We start from the raw sequence: 14,352 nt of genomic DNA, 5'->3' as shown, positions 1-14,352 counted from the left end.
AAACCCTAGAAGATTCTGCCCGGGAAATGTGACGGGCCGGTCAGGCTGACAGTGCAGCCTTCTTTGAGTGCCACGAGTGATGTCTTCATACTGATTTGACTGTTTCCCCCTCCCGGGCGTCAGCAGCTAGGGAAGCTTGTCTTTCTGTGGTTGGATATTTTGCCCCTTCGTGCTTTCTTCTCTCGGGAGACAGGGAAGGGTGACGCACGTGTGTGATCACATGTGTCTCAGTGGTGTCTCCCTGGGCCTCCAGGAGGGGTGGGGGGGCCAAGGTGTCCAACCCGCCTGCTCTGTCCAATCTCCCAGGAGGCCTTGGGAAATCCCAGGCTGGGAGCCTGACCCAGGCATCCTGGGGTCCAGAGCCGCTGGTGCGTGAGGTCCCCCCCAGCACTTGAGCCTTTGAAATGTCTGCCAGGTGCTGCCGCTAAGTTCTGCCAAGGCCGCAGAGGGGAGTCGGCAGCCTTACTCTGCTGAGACTCCAGTCGTGAGTGACCGGGAGACCCCTTGTCGTTCTGGCTGGAAAAGCGCCTGTAGGTGTTTGTCCTGCCCCGGGTGCTGTCTGGTTGTGAAGTGGGGGCTGGGGGGGCGGTTGAGGCGGGAGCAGCGCCCTGCTGTCTTACTCGGTTTTCTTTTCCAGCAGCTGAACTTTATAAAGACGGTTTGTAGCTCAGCACTTTGCGTTTGTCATTACTGGAAGGTTAACCAACAGCGTTTCACTTGGATGTGGATCTTAACTCGGGGGCAAGGGAGTTTGCACGTTGCTCCGTAGGCAGGTGCACTTGCGTGCGTGAGGCCACGAGAACGGAACCCAGCCCAGCTGGCTGGTGGCATCGTGCTTGCGGGCGCATTCGGCGCGGAGGGGCATTTGTGCCCTCGTGACGGGGCAGCTGTCTGCACCGGGCGCACGCGGCCCCTGCCCGGGCGTCCCGTCCCGCCGGCAGGACGTGAAGAAAGCAGCCAGGCCAGGCGTGCTGTGCCGCGTTTGGGAGCTATTAGCTTTAAATGGCCCGGAGTTACCCCCGGAAAAACAATTCTGCTTCTGTTCCGCTTCTGTCCAATTAAAACGAGCTGATTCATTTCATTCCGGGAGCTGTTTGCGTTGTGTTTGTGCCTTCATCGGTTGTTTATTTGCTGCTTCAAGTCGCACTTGCTCGTGACGTCATTCGCGGGTATAGTTTTGAATGAAGAAAGGGCCGTGATGGCAGGCGCGCTGGGCGATGCCACAGCCATGGCCACGCACGTTAGCCCGGGGAGGGGGCGGGAGGAGTCAGGCTTCCTCCGGCAGCGAAGGGCCGCCCGGGCTCATTAAGACGAAGTCTTTGTAGTTCAAAACGAAACATGTGGCTATGTGTATACATCATTTAAAGGAGCTGGAAGAAAGTGGGGGGGGGGGGGGAGGGGGACCCAGCTGCCTGGGGGCGAGTGGTGCAGGAAGCAGGTGTCCCTGTGCATGAGAAAAGTCCCATGTGTCTCTAGAAGGTTTTCCACTTCCTGGTTTATAACTCCCGTACATAGAGCCTCCTTGGGTGGTTTCACGGTGGCCCAGGGAGCAACGCCAGGCGAGGCGAATGACATGCCCATTTCTGGAAGGAACAGATAGGTAAATGTTGGCTCCTGGGCCCCAGGACCCCTACTCCTGCGGGGCGGGCCAGTGACTGTCTGCACCCACATCGCAGTGAGCCCTTGAAACGGTGTTTGGCTTAAGGCACAGGGACAGCTTCACCTGAGTCATTCCTGAGCTCCTGGGATGCCTTCGAGATGAGTGACCGTGGCGGGAAGTTGCTGGGGTGGGCAGGGTGCGACACCCAGCCTTGGCTTTGCTGGCTGTCCCTTCTCACAAGGGCTGTTCAGTGAGATCGATTCTGACCCCCCAGTGGACAACGTGGACATCCTGTACGATGTGGACGTTCTAGACGGGGAGGGGGTGGCCTGTAGTTCAGGAGCAGGGACTGGTCAGGCCACCAAGCGCTTATGCACAGTGGACACTCTACCTGAAAAGGAGGTGGCTGGGCAGGGGTGGGGTGGGGGAGGGGGGGACATGGTGGGTTCCAGAATTTCCCCCTGTTCTCTTTAAACATTTTTTTCTTGTGATGAAAGACAAGCACTTTATTGATTATTACGCTCTATTTTTAACACATTTCCAAATTATTGTATGTTAAATGTGAAAAACAGAGTATATTTTAGAATTCTGAAGGCGTACCGTTTTAACTATACTCACGGGTCTGTTTCCTATTCAGTGATATTATAGTGGGATTTGAGCTGTATTTGGCTTAATTTCAGACTTCCAGAAAATGCCTATTTCGATTTCAATAATAAAAACAAAGGAACGAAGTCATAAAACTAAAATAACTCCAGTAGCAAGTCTTAAATATTTAGATATTTAAAAGAAAGAAAGGTGCATTCGAAGTGGTCTGTAACACTAGGGTTTTGGGAGGTGGATATATTTTGAATAAATTCTTCTACATTCCTTAATTCTGCAGGAAAAACACAATATTTAGGTTTGAGAACATCAGATACAAACAATATAACATTGTTATAGGATACGTAAAATACGTATTTTTTACATCAGTGTAAACTCCTAAGCGTAATAATGCATGAAATCCGAGGAACGAATCGCACTGCTTGTAGGATATTTGCAATTTTACTGCACGTCCTATCGCCTGGCTCAAGTATCTGTACTGTTTCTTGGTGCAGAAACATAACACTTACATTCATGTTCGTAAGCGACCCGAGAAAGAGAAAAGGGTTATTTGGACCCCTCTTGGATTTCAGGTCCAGTGTATTATAACTTCACCTCTGTTAATGTTGAAAGAGTCGTGCCACAGGATGTAGTAATAATCATACGTGCTTAGTACTTTTGCGTTCCGTATGAAACACCGAGTAAAAGAGCCGTAGGTGAGGGAAATTACTCCCCAAAGGGTGGTGGCTTCCTAAATGATTTGATGGCTTCCTTCCTCGTTTTCAGTAGGGCCAGTAACAGGACAGCATGGTTTTCAGCAGACAGCGTTGCATTTCTAAAGGATGCACGTTCACAGATAATCTTCCCGGGGACTCCATGAGTCTCCAGGTGTAACCCACAGATGTTGATAGATGGCCCTGTCTTGACCACTTCAACCTTCTTCCTTCTCCTGGGTGCCTTCCCCATGCTGGGGGTGGGTGGGGGGGAAGGTTGCTGCCCAACCACAGGCCTCTGCTATTGAAATGCAGAAGCGTCATATACGAGTGAATGAGCCTGGGTGCCAATAAAACTTTATTTACAGAAACAGGCAACAGGTCGGATTTGGCCCTACCTTGTTGACCTCTGGCTTAGAACCCACTTTGTTGTGAGGTGAGAAGGGTTTTCTTTTCACTTGGGCCTCAGACAGTTCTAAAGTTGCCTCCTCCTTTAGAAGATTTTTTTTTTTTTTAAGCGTTTCTGCCTGTGAGACATGGCATCAACCACATGGGTTTTTATTTCAACTTAATTCATCAAAGCTTTAGAAAGGCTCTAACAAGCATCGTGCCAGATGCTGGGGACGGGCAGGGTTCGAGTCCTCAGCTCACTGGGGAGACAGGTGCATGTGGCAGTGAGCCATTGCCTGTGTGGTATTTTGTGTCACGGGGGAGTTTTGTAACGAGTTAATGGCAGTAAAGTGTAAACTCCTGGGGCCCAAGTGAAAGTCAGAGACCTCCTGTCCCCCTTCCCAGCCCCACCCCTCTCTTGTTACTTGTAGAAATGGACAGTGATGGCCCTAGTGGAGGGGTGCGTGCAGAGCCCTGGGGGACGGGCTGTCTTTTGCTGCTGACCTGTCACTGATGCTCCCTCACCTGGTTTCTACCTGGGAGGGTCCAACATTTCATAACTTAAGAGCAGGGTCCCCCAGCAATGCAGGGGGCGCTTTTGTCCTTCGGGGGTCTGGGCTGAAGAATAATCAGTAATATTTCTCCTATGCTGTTGGACGTTGCTGCTACAGGGATGATGGAAAACTCTCACCATAGAAGCATAGCTTGTGGGATGGGCGCGTCCGGCTTTTTAATAACAAGCACAGAAAAGAAAGGAAGGCTGGAGGGTTGGGTGGAGGTCTGCTGAGGCCAGGCATCCGAGAATTCACGCAGGCCCCCGTGGGAGGCTTGGCTCAGTGGAGGGAAGGTTCAGTGCAGTAGCTCACAGGCCAGGACACCCGACGGCTCTGATGTTCGGTGATTAAGACAAGGTCTTTCATGAAGGATTAAACAGGAGCTGAAGGAGGACAGCTACCTTTTATGCACCCCAGCCCCATACCAGGACTCGACCTTTTCCCTCTGACCCCCTGCCCCCTCCCCCCACCCCCTCCCGTCTCCTGCTGCGTCATTGCCATCAAATTGCAACTTGGTGCTGGGAAATTTCTTCAACAGCGAGCACTCAGGATGAAATGACTTCACTTGTCAGAGGAAAGGGTGATCTCAGGGCGCCTGGGTGACTCAGTCAGTTGAGTGTCCGACTTGATTTCGGCTCAGGTCGTGATCCCAGGGTCGTGGGATCGGGCTCTGAGTCAGGCCCTGCACTGAGTGTGGAGCCTGCATGGGATTCTCTCTCTCTCCCCCTTTCCCTCTCTCTCCTCTCTCTCTCTCAACCCCTTCCCCACTCGCTCACTCTCTCAAAAAAAAAAAAAAGAAAGTGGGATCTCCTATAAAAGACATTTTTACGTCTTTCACAAGGAGAGTCGGTAAAGTAATTTACTGCCGGGAACTTCTTCCCTGTCTCTTAAGTTATTTATTTATTTTTTTCCTATTTAAATGAAAAGTTCGAGTAACCGTTTTTCTTAGAATCTCTGGCTTGTTGGTTATCACACTTAACCTTACTTTATTACTTTTTTTTTTTTGGGTGTATTCACGAGTGTTTTGCTTTTAGTCAAGTAAGGAGATACTGAATTATCAGGTTTATTTTTCTAGGAATTTCTTACGTAACTGAAAAGTTTATTTTCTCTACTAATCCTATGTTTAACATCAAAGGTTTAAGTGGGCCACAGGGTGACGTGTCTGGGCTCGCCGCGGGTCTCTTTCTTCCTAAGCGTAGTTTCCACTAGAAATAGAAATTTCGATTTGAGAAGCATGTTGTTTTATTTGTCATGCGGCTCGGTACCCGCAGCACCCCTAACTCCCATGTGCCTGAAAATGTTACGTCGTTTTTACCTGCTAAGTACAGATGTGCTTTCTTCGGTCGGGGGGCTGGTCACCAGTGGAGGGGGGGAGGCTGTTCTGTGCAGCTGTGCTGGGAGCATCCTTCCCACCCCCCCACCCCCCATCCCCGCCCCCTCCCCGCCCACCGCAGAGTCTGCAAAGTCCCGGGACTTGCATGGAGCCCTGAGTGAGACTTGTGGGGCCTTACGCAGGTCTCCACATACAGCCCTCCCTGGGGCTCCACATGGAATCTGGGGGGCACCCCACAAGGCTTTCTGCAGAGAGAGAACCAGGGGTCTCTGTGGACAGCGTTGTGCCCTGAATTCTGGCCACTCAAATATTGACCGTGAAGCCAAGCACATCCAAACCCACATATTCATGAGAAATCAGAACGAGGAAGCAATGGGTCAGAATGTGTATCTAAAACATTGCTTGAATTTATTTGCCCTGCTGCCGATTTCCCCGATTTGTCTCTAAAACATTCTAGACCTGATGCTCGCTGTCCTTTCCACGAATGTGTTTGTAATCACAGAGCCCAACTCACCAGTGGCATGACGGGACCGTGTTCCAACATCTGTGCTGTCCATGGCAAAGATGCTCTGCGACTTGTTTAGTGATGTACTATTTAGTGATTTGTTTTCTATGTCTTTCCCTTTTTTTTTTCCCTAAAGTAGCCCAGATTGAATTGAAGGTGGGGCCTTTAATGAGGGTGCTTTGCTCATTTGCATTCCGATGCTCTTTTAAATGGAAGAGAACAGGCAGGGAGCCGCCGGCCCCCCCACCCCCGCATCCTCGGAGTGGTGGTAACCAGTACATGGAACTGTGTCCTTCCTGTGAACATCATTTGTCATGCGTGATAGAGCAAAAACAAGATGGAGAAGACGTGGCCAGTGTGGCATGTCATATGGAATGAGTATGAGAGTATTTTTCCCTTAAATCAACGACTTAAAAAAAATTTTTTTAATGTTTATTTATTTTTTTAGGCGGGGGAGGGGCAGAGAGAGGGAGACACAGAATCCCAGGCAGGCTCCAGGCTCCGAGCTGTCAGCACAGAGCCTGACGTGGGGCTCAAACTCACAAACTGTGAGATCGTGACCTGAGCCAAAGGTCACTTAACCGACTGATTCATCCAAACGTCCCTCACTAGTATTTTTTTAATGTTTAGTTATTTTTGAGAGAGAGAGAGAGAGAGAGAGAGAGAGCGAGCACAAGTGGGGGAAGGGCAGGGAGAGAAGGAGACACAGAATCCGAAGCAGGCTCCAGGCTCTGAGCTGTCAGCACCGAGCCCGACGCGGGGCTTGAACTCACGAACCGTGAGATCATGACCTGAGCCGAAGTCGGACACTTAACCGACCGAGCCACTCAGGTGCCCCTAAATCAACTACTTTAGATCAATGCTGCTGTGAGTGAGTTTCTTTACAAAGTAGTGTCTAAGCTACAGAATAGCACAGCATGTGATCATATGACAAATTCAGTGAAGGCCGATAAGTTTAGGCTCTCTTTAGATGCGTTACCTCCGGAATCCGGCATCCGGGTACGTTGGTAACACCTGCACAAGCAACACGTGGGTCCTCATGTGTTTTGTTTTGTTTTGCCGCTACACTTGACGCATTCAAGGAATATCTCCCATTTTCACAAATGTTCAGGGTGGATTGATTGTACAATTAATAATTTGTACTTTGCTTCTACTAGAATTAACGCAGATCATACGGTATGTGAAATTTTGCTGGAATCACCATTAGGAAGCATAAATATTTAAAAGCGAGGATGTCTGGGGGCACCTGCGGGGCTCAGTTGGTTAAGCATCTAACTCTTCGATTTCTGCTCAGGTTGTGATCTCACAGTTCCTGGGATCGAGTCCCACTTCCGGCTCTGCACTGACAGCACGGAGCCTGCTTGGAATTCTCTCTCTCTGCCTTTCTCCCATTTGAACTCTCTCTCAAAATAAACAAACATTTAACATAGAGTAAAAGTCAGTAAACAAACGGAAAGGCAAGTGTGCTCGGCTCTCGGGCTCTAGCTCCTGCTTCCCCTTCCTCCAGGGCTGGGGCTGGGGGAGCAGGGTGGAGGGGGTGGGAGGGTTCCGGCTGGGGCTGGGGGAGCAGGGTGGGGGGGGTGGGTTCCAGCCCTTCCTCTGGGGCTAGGGGAAGCAGGGCAGAGAGAGGGGGTTCCAGTCCTTTCTCTGGGGCTAGGGGAGCAGGGCGGAAAGAGGGGGTTCCAGCCCTTCCTCTGGGCCTGGGGGAGCAGGGTGGAGAAAGAGGGGGTTCCAGCCCTTCCTCTGGGGCTGGGAGAGCAGGGTGGGTGGGGGGGGGGTTTCCAGGTGGCCTGCTGGCCTGGGCTCCATGTCTGGAGCTTGCTGCCTGTGGACCCTGCAAGCCCCAGCCTCCTTCCAAGGCGACCTTCAGGTGGCCACCTGTTCCTTTGACTGCTCCTGATACCGTGGTTCGGGGCCCCCGCTAGCTGTGGGCAGCAGCCTCACGTTGGGAGGGTGTCTCGGGTCTCAGTTGAGGCAGAGGGCTTCTGCCCAGGCCTTCTTTCCATAACAAATTAAAACTTACAGTTAGATTTCTCAAACCGATCCCCTTTTTCCTGTGTGTGTTCTTGGTGGCACTTGCCTCTGGTCCGTTTTGTCTGTATCCTTTTCCTCAGCAAGCCATGGGCCTTGTGACCTGATTGGGGGTGTCCCCAGCCTGCTCTCCGCTTCCCTTCCTTCTCCTGCATCCGAACAAGGATGCTAGATGAAACCAAGCTGTTTTGTTGGGCACGAGGCCTCCGCCGGCTCCTGGGACCACAGCGGGTGGTGGGGGACCCAGGCACGAAGGTGGTAAACCGAGGGGTGGGTGTTTGGAGCGATGCTGGGTGGCCGCGTGGACCTGGGGTCCTCGGCCGTGGGGCCCTCAGTCTCAGGCCACACCGGGGTGTGTGTGCACGTGTTTGCTCTCGTGCACATCTGTGTGCGTAAACGTGCTCGGAGCTCTGTGTACTTCGTGCCGACCTCGGTCTCTGCGCTGGTGGCTGGTGTCTCTCCTCTTCCTGCAGTTCCCGCATCCTTCCCATGGCCAACAGCAGGTACCTGTCGCTGTGACGGTGTGTGTGTGCGCTCGGGGTCACCTCTGCAGTCGTCAGGGGCTCTCCCAGCCCACGTGTGGGATCACAGTGGGCAGCCCAGGGCCTCAGTGTCCGAGGGAATCGTGTTCCTTGCCACCCCCACCCCGCCTGGCATGCCCCCAGCTCTCTCCCTGCCGGTGACCGCGGCCTGGCCACCCTTCAGCGCCAGGAACGAAAGCTGCTTCCTCTCCCTGCCCCGGGAGGCAGGAGGCCCATGGGGGCTCCCCTCCACCCATCAGCACCCGGGGGCCTCAGGGAGGCCCCGGCCCCGGAGAAATCGCTGTGTGCCCAAACGCGTGAGCCAGGATCGCCCTGCCTGTATCCAAACTTGCCCGCGACACTCAAGCATAGAAGTGAGGTTTTGATACTTGCACGTCACAAAGAGACAGTTACCTGTTCACCCCGATTCGGGTGCACGGCGATCTCGTGGTAGGAGTTGTTTCATGACGGTGAAGCGTCCTGACGCACGGGGTGAGCTCAGCGGCGGCCCCACAAGCCTGCTGGTCGTAGTGGAAGGTACATTTCTCAGTAACTGTCACCCACATTTCTAGGACTGTGCTGAAGTCTGGGAAAGTGAGGAATTTACTGGCTTAGCCATTTTTTTTTTTTTTAACTTTTTTTTTTTTCAACGTTTATTTATTTTTGGGACAGAGAGAGACAGAGCATGAACGGGGGAGGGGCAGAGAGAGAGGGAGACACAGAATCAGAAACAGGCTCCAGGCTCTGAGCAATCAGCCCAGAGCCTGACGCGGGGCTCGAACTCACGGACCGTGAGATCGTGACCTGGCTGAAGTCGGATGCTTAACCGACTGCGCCACCCAGGCGCCCCATTGGCTTAGCCATTTTCAAGATAATGGATATAGGGCTAACAGGAGGGGATTCAGCCGCGTTTAACTAATCATTAGTGTAAAAAAAATAAATAAACCGTGTTCAGTCAGCAGATCGACTGCATCTTGGCCATGTGCTGTGGGGTGGCTGGGGGTCTGCCTGGCACTCGGCCTTGGCGACAAAACGCATACTCATTTGGGGAGACGTAAGTCCGGGGTGGATTGTAGCAAACAGCCGCTCTTTAAGGGACTCAAGCAGCTGGGTGTGGGTTCTCATGCGGTCTCTCGCAGGGACAAGGACGAAATAGCCAGCTACAGGGCGCATCTTTCCCCAGGACAGAGTTTGGCCCCTGTTTCCACTTTAGGGAAGAGTTTACCTGTTTTTTAAAGGCCATAGGGCTTTGTGAAAATAGTAAAATATGGTAGCGCTGCCCCAAAAGATCACATTATGTAGGGCATGTTTAAAAACACGGTCATGAAAAAAGATACGTGGACGTTGGGCATTGAATGTTGGCAGTTGACAGTGGCCTGTGTGTCCAGGCCTTTGTTTTTTGGCTGCACCCAGGACAAGACTCTGGGAGCTGGATCCAGGCCTCCAGGGCCCGCTCTGGCCGCAGGGTGCGCTGAGAGTTTCCTCTTGCTGGGATCAGCCCTCTGCACTCAAGGTGAACAGAGAAGAATTAGAGCCCCCCAAAAGTAAACTGAGAGTCTGGGAGGGGCTGTAATGATTTTAGAGCAGCGTTCCAAGTGCCAGTGGGTTAGTACAACCGCAGGGCAGGGTATGGCCAGCAGGGCCCGTGGATGACCCTGGGGGTGGTGCACAGGGCCACTTGGCATTTTGATCAAAAACCCAAGAAGCCTTGGGGCATCTGGGTGACTCAGTGGGTTAAGTGTTTGACTCCTGCTTTCGGCTCAGGTCATGATCTCACGGTTCATGGGTTTGAGCCCTGTGTCTGACTCTGTGCTGACAGCTCAGAGCCTAGAGCCTGCTTGGGATTCTCTCTCTCTCTCTCTCTCTCTCTCTCAATCTCTCTGTCCCTCCCCTGCTCATTCTCTCTCTCCTTTTCTCTCCCTCTCTCTCAAAATAAATAATCTTAAAAAAGCAACTAAGAAGCTTAAGAAGACAATTTGCTATGAAATGTCAAAGTCCCCCAAGTTGGTCATTTTCTTAAAGAGGAACATGTTAAGTAAGAATATGCTGGAAACGATAGAAATGGGGAACAGGTTACAGAAGCTTGATCCTCGGGCCTGGAAGGGAGTGCGCAGTTAGAGCTGTTGGCGGGTCCTAACACCCTGTCGCCCACGGGGCTCCTGGGAGCACATGGCGTAACCTGGACCCGGCCGCCTGGCCAGGAGGGTTTGCAGTCAGGGTGTCTCTGCAGGAGCTCGTGCGGCGTGGTCGTTTCCGGGACAGGCGATCCTGTGCCAGGGTCCCCCGAGGCGGAGTTCAGCTCCCTTTCTCTCCCCAAGGGCAAGGGCGAGGGGGCCCCCCTGCCTCCGCCTCCCAGGGCCTCACGAAAGCACACTCACAGTCACCCTAACCTGGCTGTTCCCCTTCCTCGGACACTTGGTGGGGGGGCAGGGGTGGGGGGGTTCCCCCCCCTCCAAGTTGTTTTTGGAAAACGCAGTTGTGTTTGCCAGAGACACGGGCGGTGAAGGCGGCTTGAGAGGGACCTTTTCTCTAACTGGAGATTGCACTGTGCCCTCCACAGTCACCGCTGACTCTTTTCCTTTCTTTTCCAGAGTGAGGATCTGTCTGGCTTTATCACCGTGACGTCACGCATCAGAGAATGACTTTCAAAGAAGATGCTCACTGTTTTGTTTTTGTTTTTGTTTTTTTAAAATCTGAAGCTGCTTACAAATTTTCTTTTGGATCTGAGCAATGACTACATTTTGGAACATCTACGACTGTATTAGACTCTGAACCCCCCAGGCGAGGACACCTGCCTCTCCCCCTGGTTCCCACAGGGGGCATTCGTCATTCTGCTGCTCGTGCTGTGTTTCGTTTGTTTTTTTAACAAAATTCGCCGAAGAAGGTATTCTCAAGAAAATCGGATGTTTCCATTGGCCCTTTAAATTGTGGCCGGTGTCTTAATTTCTTCTCACTTTCGTTTTGGCAAAGCAGATTTATCCCTCAGCATGCTGGGAGATGCTACCAACACCCATGGAAGTGGGGCAATCTGGTATTTACTGGCATGCACTCAAAACTACCACAGTCCTACCTCAGTTCCAGGTGAAGCCGGATTTGTGTGGCCGGGGGCCGGCAGGACCTCCTGTACATAGATGTCTGCTGAGTGTCTCGAGTGCGGCCTTCAGCCTTATTTAACTGGTCCCAGGAAACAGCGGCTCCGTGGATCCAGTCCAGGTACCTGCGTGTTTACTCAGCCAGAGCCCAGCGTGGGACTGACACTTCTCAACGGAAATGCAATTTGGGATTGGACTTTGAAGATGGATTCATAAATAATAATAATAATAATTATATGTAACTGAAGCAACCTACTTTTGAAAATCATCAACTGTATTGGGTAGCGGGGGGGTGGGGAGGGGTTTGGGGAGGGGGTGAATATATCTTTTTACCTTTAACAGACTTGTTTAATCTTCTCTGCGTAGACGTTTATGTAGGTACATCAGATTGCAAAAGCCTTTGATCCTATTTATAAGCTCAAATGTCTCTGCTACCCTGACTCTTGAGCCTGCGTTTCCTTAACCAAAAATTCACGTAGGCATGCTAGCGATTCACGGGTGGTCGCGGCCTTGGCAGATTTTACAAAAATGTGTTGTCTTTACTCCACGCTACCGTGTCGGCCAACGAGGCTGCCCTGAGCAACGATACAAAAAAAAAAGAAAAAGAAAAAAAAATTAAAAAACGAAAGGGAAGGAAAGAAATTGATAAAAGAGGTATTCCGGCCCCTGTGTCGTTAAGGGAAGAAGAAAGAAAAGACGACAGAGAACGTCACGTTACATGTGACTTGTCGAGAAAACTTCCTGACGAGACTACCCCCATTTTATATTTTCAGTGTTCTGAAAAGATCGGTGTTGCGGTAATCATTGCAGGGGTCATCCGAAACTGCTAACCTTGACCGGCAGAATGTCCCGTCGTCTTGCTGCCCCACGTGACAGAGGGCTATAGACCTTCCTCCCGCGGGCACATCCGTGTCCGTGCTCCCCGTCTGCTCGGATGGTCCCGGAGAGGCTACACTAATTCATTGGAGATGTGAGCTTTTTTTTTTTTTTTCTTTTTGGAGAAAAATATATATAAATATATAGATATATATCACTATAGAATAATGCATTAATAAAATGAGGCTTTTTTAGAGGAAGACCAAAAAATTCAATGTCTTAAAAATATATTTAATGGCAATGCAAAAGTCTTCCTGCTTCCGTGCTGAACTTTTAGAACAGAGGATTGTATTGCAAGACAAAGTTGAATGTAAAGTGACCCCCCCGAACATTTTTAAAGTTTTACTTTTCTAAAATTACACATCACAACAGTGTATAGACCATACGATGTTAGTTTGAAGGTCGATTTCAGTGTATAATACAGATACTTTATTAAAATGTATAAAAACGCCCCAAAGTTTGGATTTCGTTTTGGGACTCGGGATCGATGGGTGGTATTTGCTATGTAACCCGCCCCCCCTCCACCCCCCCCCTCCCCCCGGGTACAGTGGGACTGACTCTGGACCCTGCTGGATACAGTGTATGATGTGTATTTAAGTAGTCCTCTATACTTAGAGTAGTCACGCCTCTATACAAATGGTTCACGTTCAGACTGCCGCTTACAACAAGCAAAATAAAAAGTTGATAATATACTAAATTTTCCTCCATCCTGTACATTTCAAAAAGAAAAAAAGGCATATGCAATATTTACACTTTTAATTTAGTTTACAGAATGGAACCAAAATGTATAAATGTTATGTTTGCTAAAACTTCGCAATGTATATTGGGTCTTTGTACATTTTGCCTGACTTACCTTAAATTTAAAATATTTTTTGCTATATAAACTTTAACAGTTATTAAACAGTGTTTTCTTTTTGGGTACGTATTGTTTCTGGATATCAAGATGTTAAATATATTTCTTGCTATTGTGATATGACAAAAGACTTAACCTTGGTCTGTCTTCCATTGTACACGCTGTATATAAGGGTCGACGTGACGTTGCTGGAGACAGCAATAAATGGAATTAGAATAGTGCACTGTATTTAGTCTGTCTTGATCATGGATGCTCTCCTTAACAGCCATATGCAATAAAATAAAATACGTTATTTATGAAACGGATAAGGCCTCGAGGAGGTTTTTTTCCCGCGTGAGGATTCTGAGTTCAACATAAAGCCACTCACCTCCTGGTGTTTCAGAGTAAAAACGTGAAGCTCTTGAGATACTTGGACGCCTCCTCTCATTTAAATATTTTCATTCTGGCAAGCCGAGAATATTCCCCAAGTCACAGAATTAATGAAAAGTAAGCGTACGAAGGAAACATTGTACAGGATGTAGGATGCTCGTGGTTGCTGGATGGGCGCTGTCCCCAGCGCTGTGCTGACGCTAGCTCCTTTACGGTGGGCAACAACCGCGGGCGGTGGGAATCGCCCTCCCCTTTGTACAGATGGGGCGGCCAGGGCGCAAGAGACGAAATGACTTTGCCAGAGGGCACATGGCTCTGAGCGGCAGGAGCCAGCGTCCAAGCTGACCCGCAGCCCCCCGGGGGTGCGCACGAACCACCCACACAGAGTCATCACGCCCGGGAGGTGTGCTTCCGGGGGCAGCAAATAACGGAAATGATGACTGTAGACTTTCATCAAGGATTGCTTCCCCTCCTTGTTAGAGATAATTCCTCTGCGCCTGCACTTTGCCCTAAAATTAAAGTAGTGCCATAACATGGGTGTCCCCTCTTTTGAACAAATGAAGCCAGAGCAGTTTGGAAGATGGTTTTCAATGTCGGCTTTTTGTTTGTTTGTTTTTTTTAACATTTATTTTAGAGAGAGAGAGAGAGAGAGACAGAGTGCGAGTGGGGGAGGGGCAGAGAGGAGACAGAATCCGAAGCAGGTTCCAGGCTCCAAGCTGTAAGCACAGACCTGACATGGGCTCGAACCCACAAACTGTGAGGTCATGACCTGAGCTGAAGTCGGACGCTTAACCGACTGAGCCACCCAGGTGCCCCGCAATGTTGGCTTTTAAGGCATGAGACTGGCAAAAGCTGTGTGGTGTCAGGGGGGCCACACAGCCTGGTCGTGCCTGGACAGATTCCCCTCAGGGCTCCTGTTGGACACAGAGGAGGAGA

General features: G+C 50.5%; 1 protein-coding gene across 1 annotated transcript in view; it reads left to right on the top strand.

The window, feature by feature from the left end:
- Positions 1-13,352, top strand: part of IRS2 (insulin receptor substrate 2) — a 32,012-nt gene extending 18,660 nt beyond the window's left edge. The window contains exon 2 of the mRNA XM_023253148.2: positions 10,818-13,352. Coding sequence (XP_023108916.2) covers positions 10,818-10,822 — 5 coding nt within the window. The 3' untranslated portion in view covers positions 10,823-13,352. The remainder of the gene's footprint in view (positions 1-10,817) is intronic.
- Positions 13,353-14,352: the final 1,000 nt, after the last annotated feature.

The sequence above is a fragment of the Felis catus genome, chromosome A1, assembly GCF_018350175.1.
Source record: "Felis catus isolate Fca126 chromosome A1, F.catus_Fca126_mat1.0, whole genome shotgun sequence".
NCBI lineage: Eukaryota > Metazoa > Chordata > Mammalia > Carnivora > Felidae > Felis > Felis catus.
The sequence above is the reverse complement of the archived record's forward strand: the minus strand, read 5'-3'. Positions and strand labels throughout refer to the sequence as shown.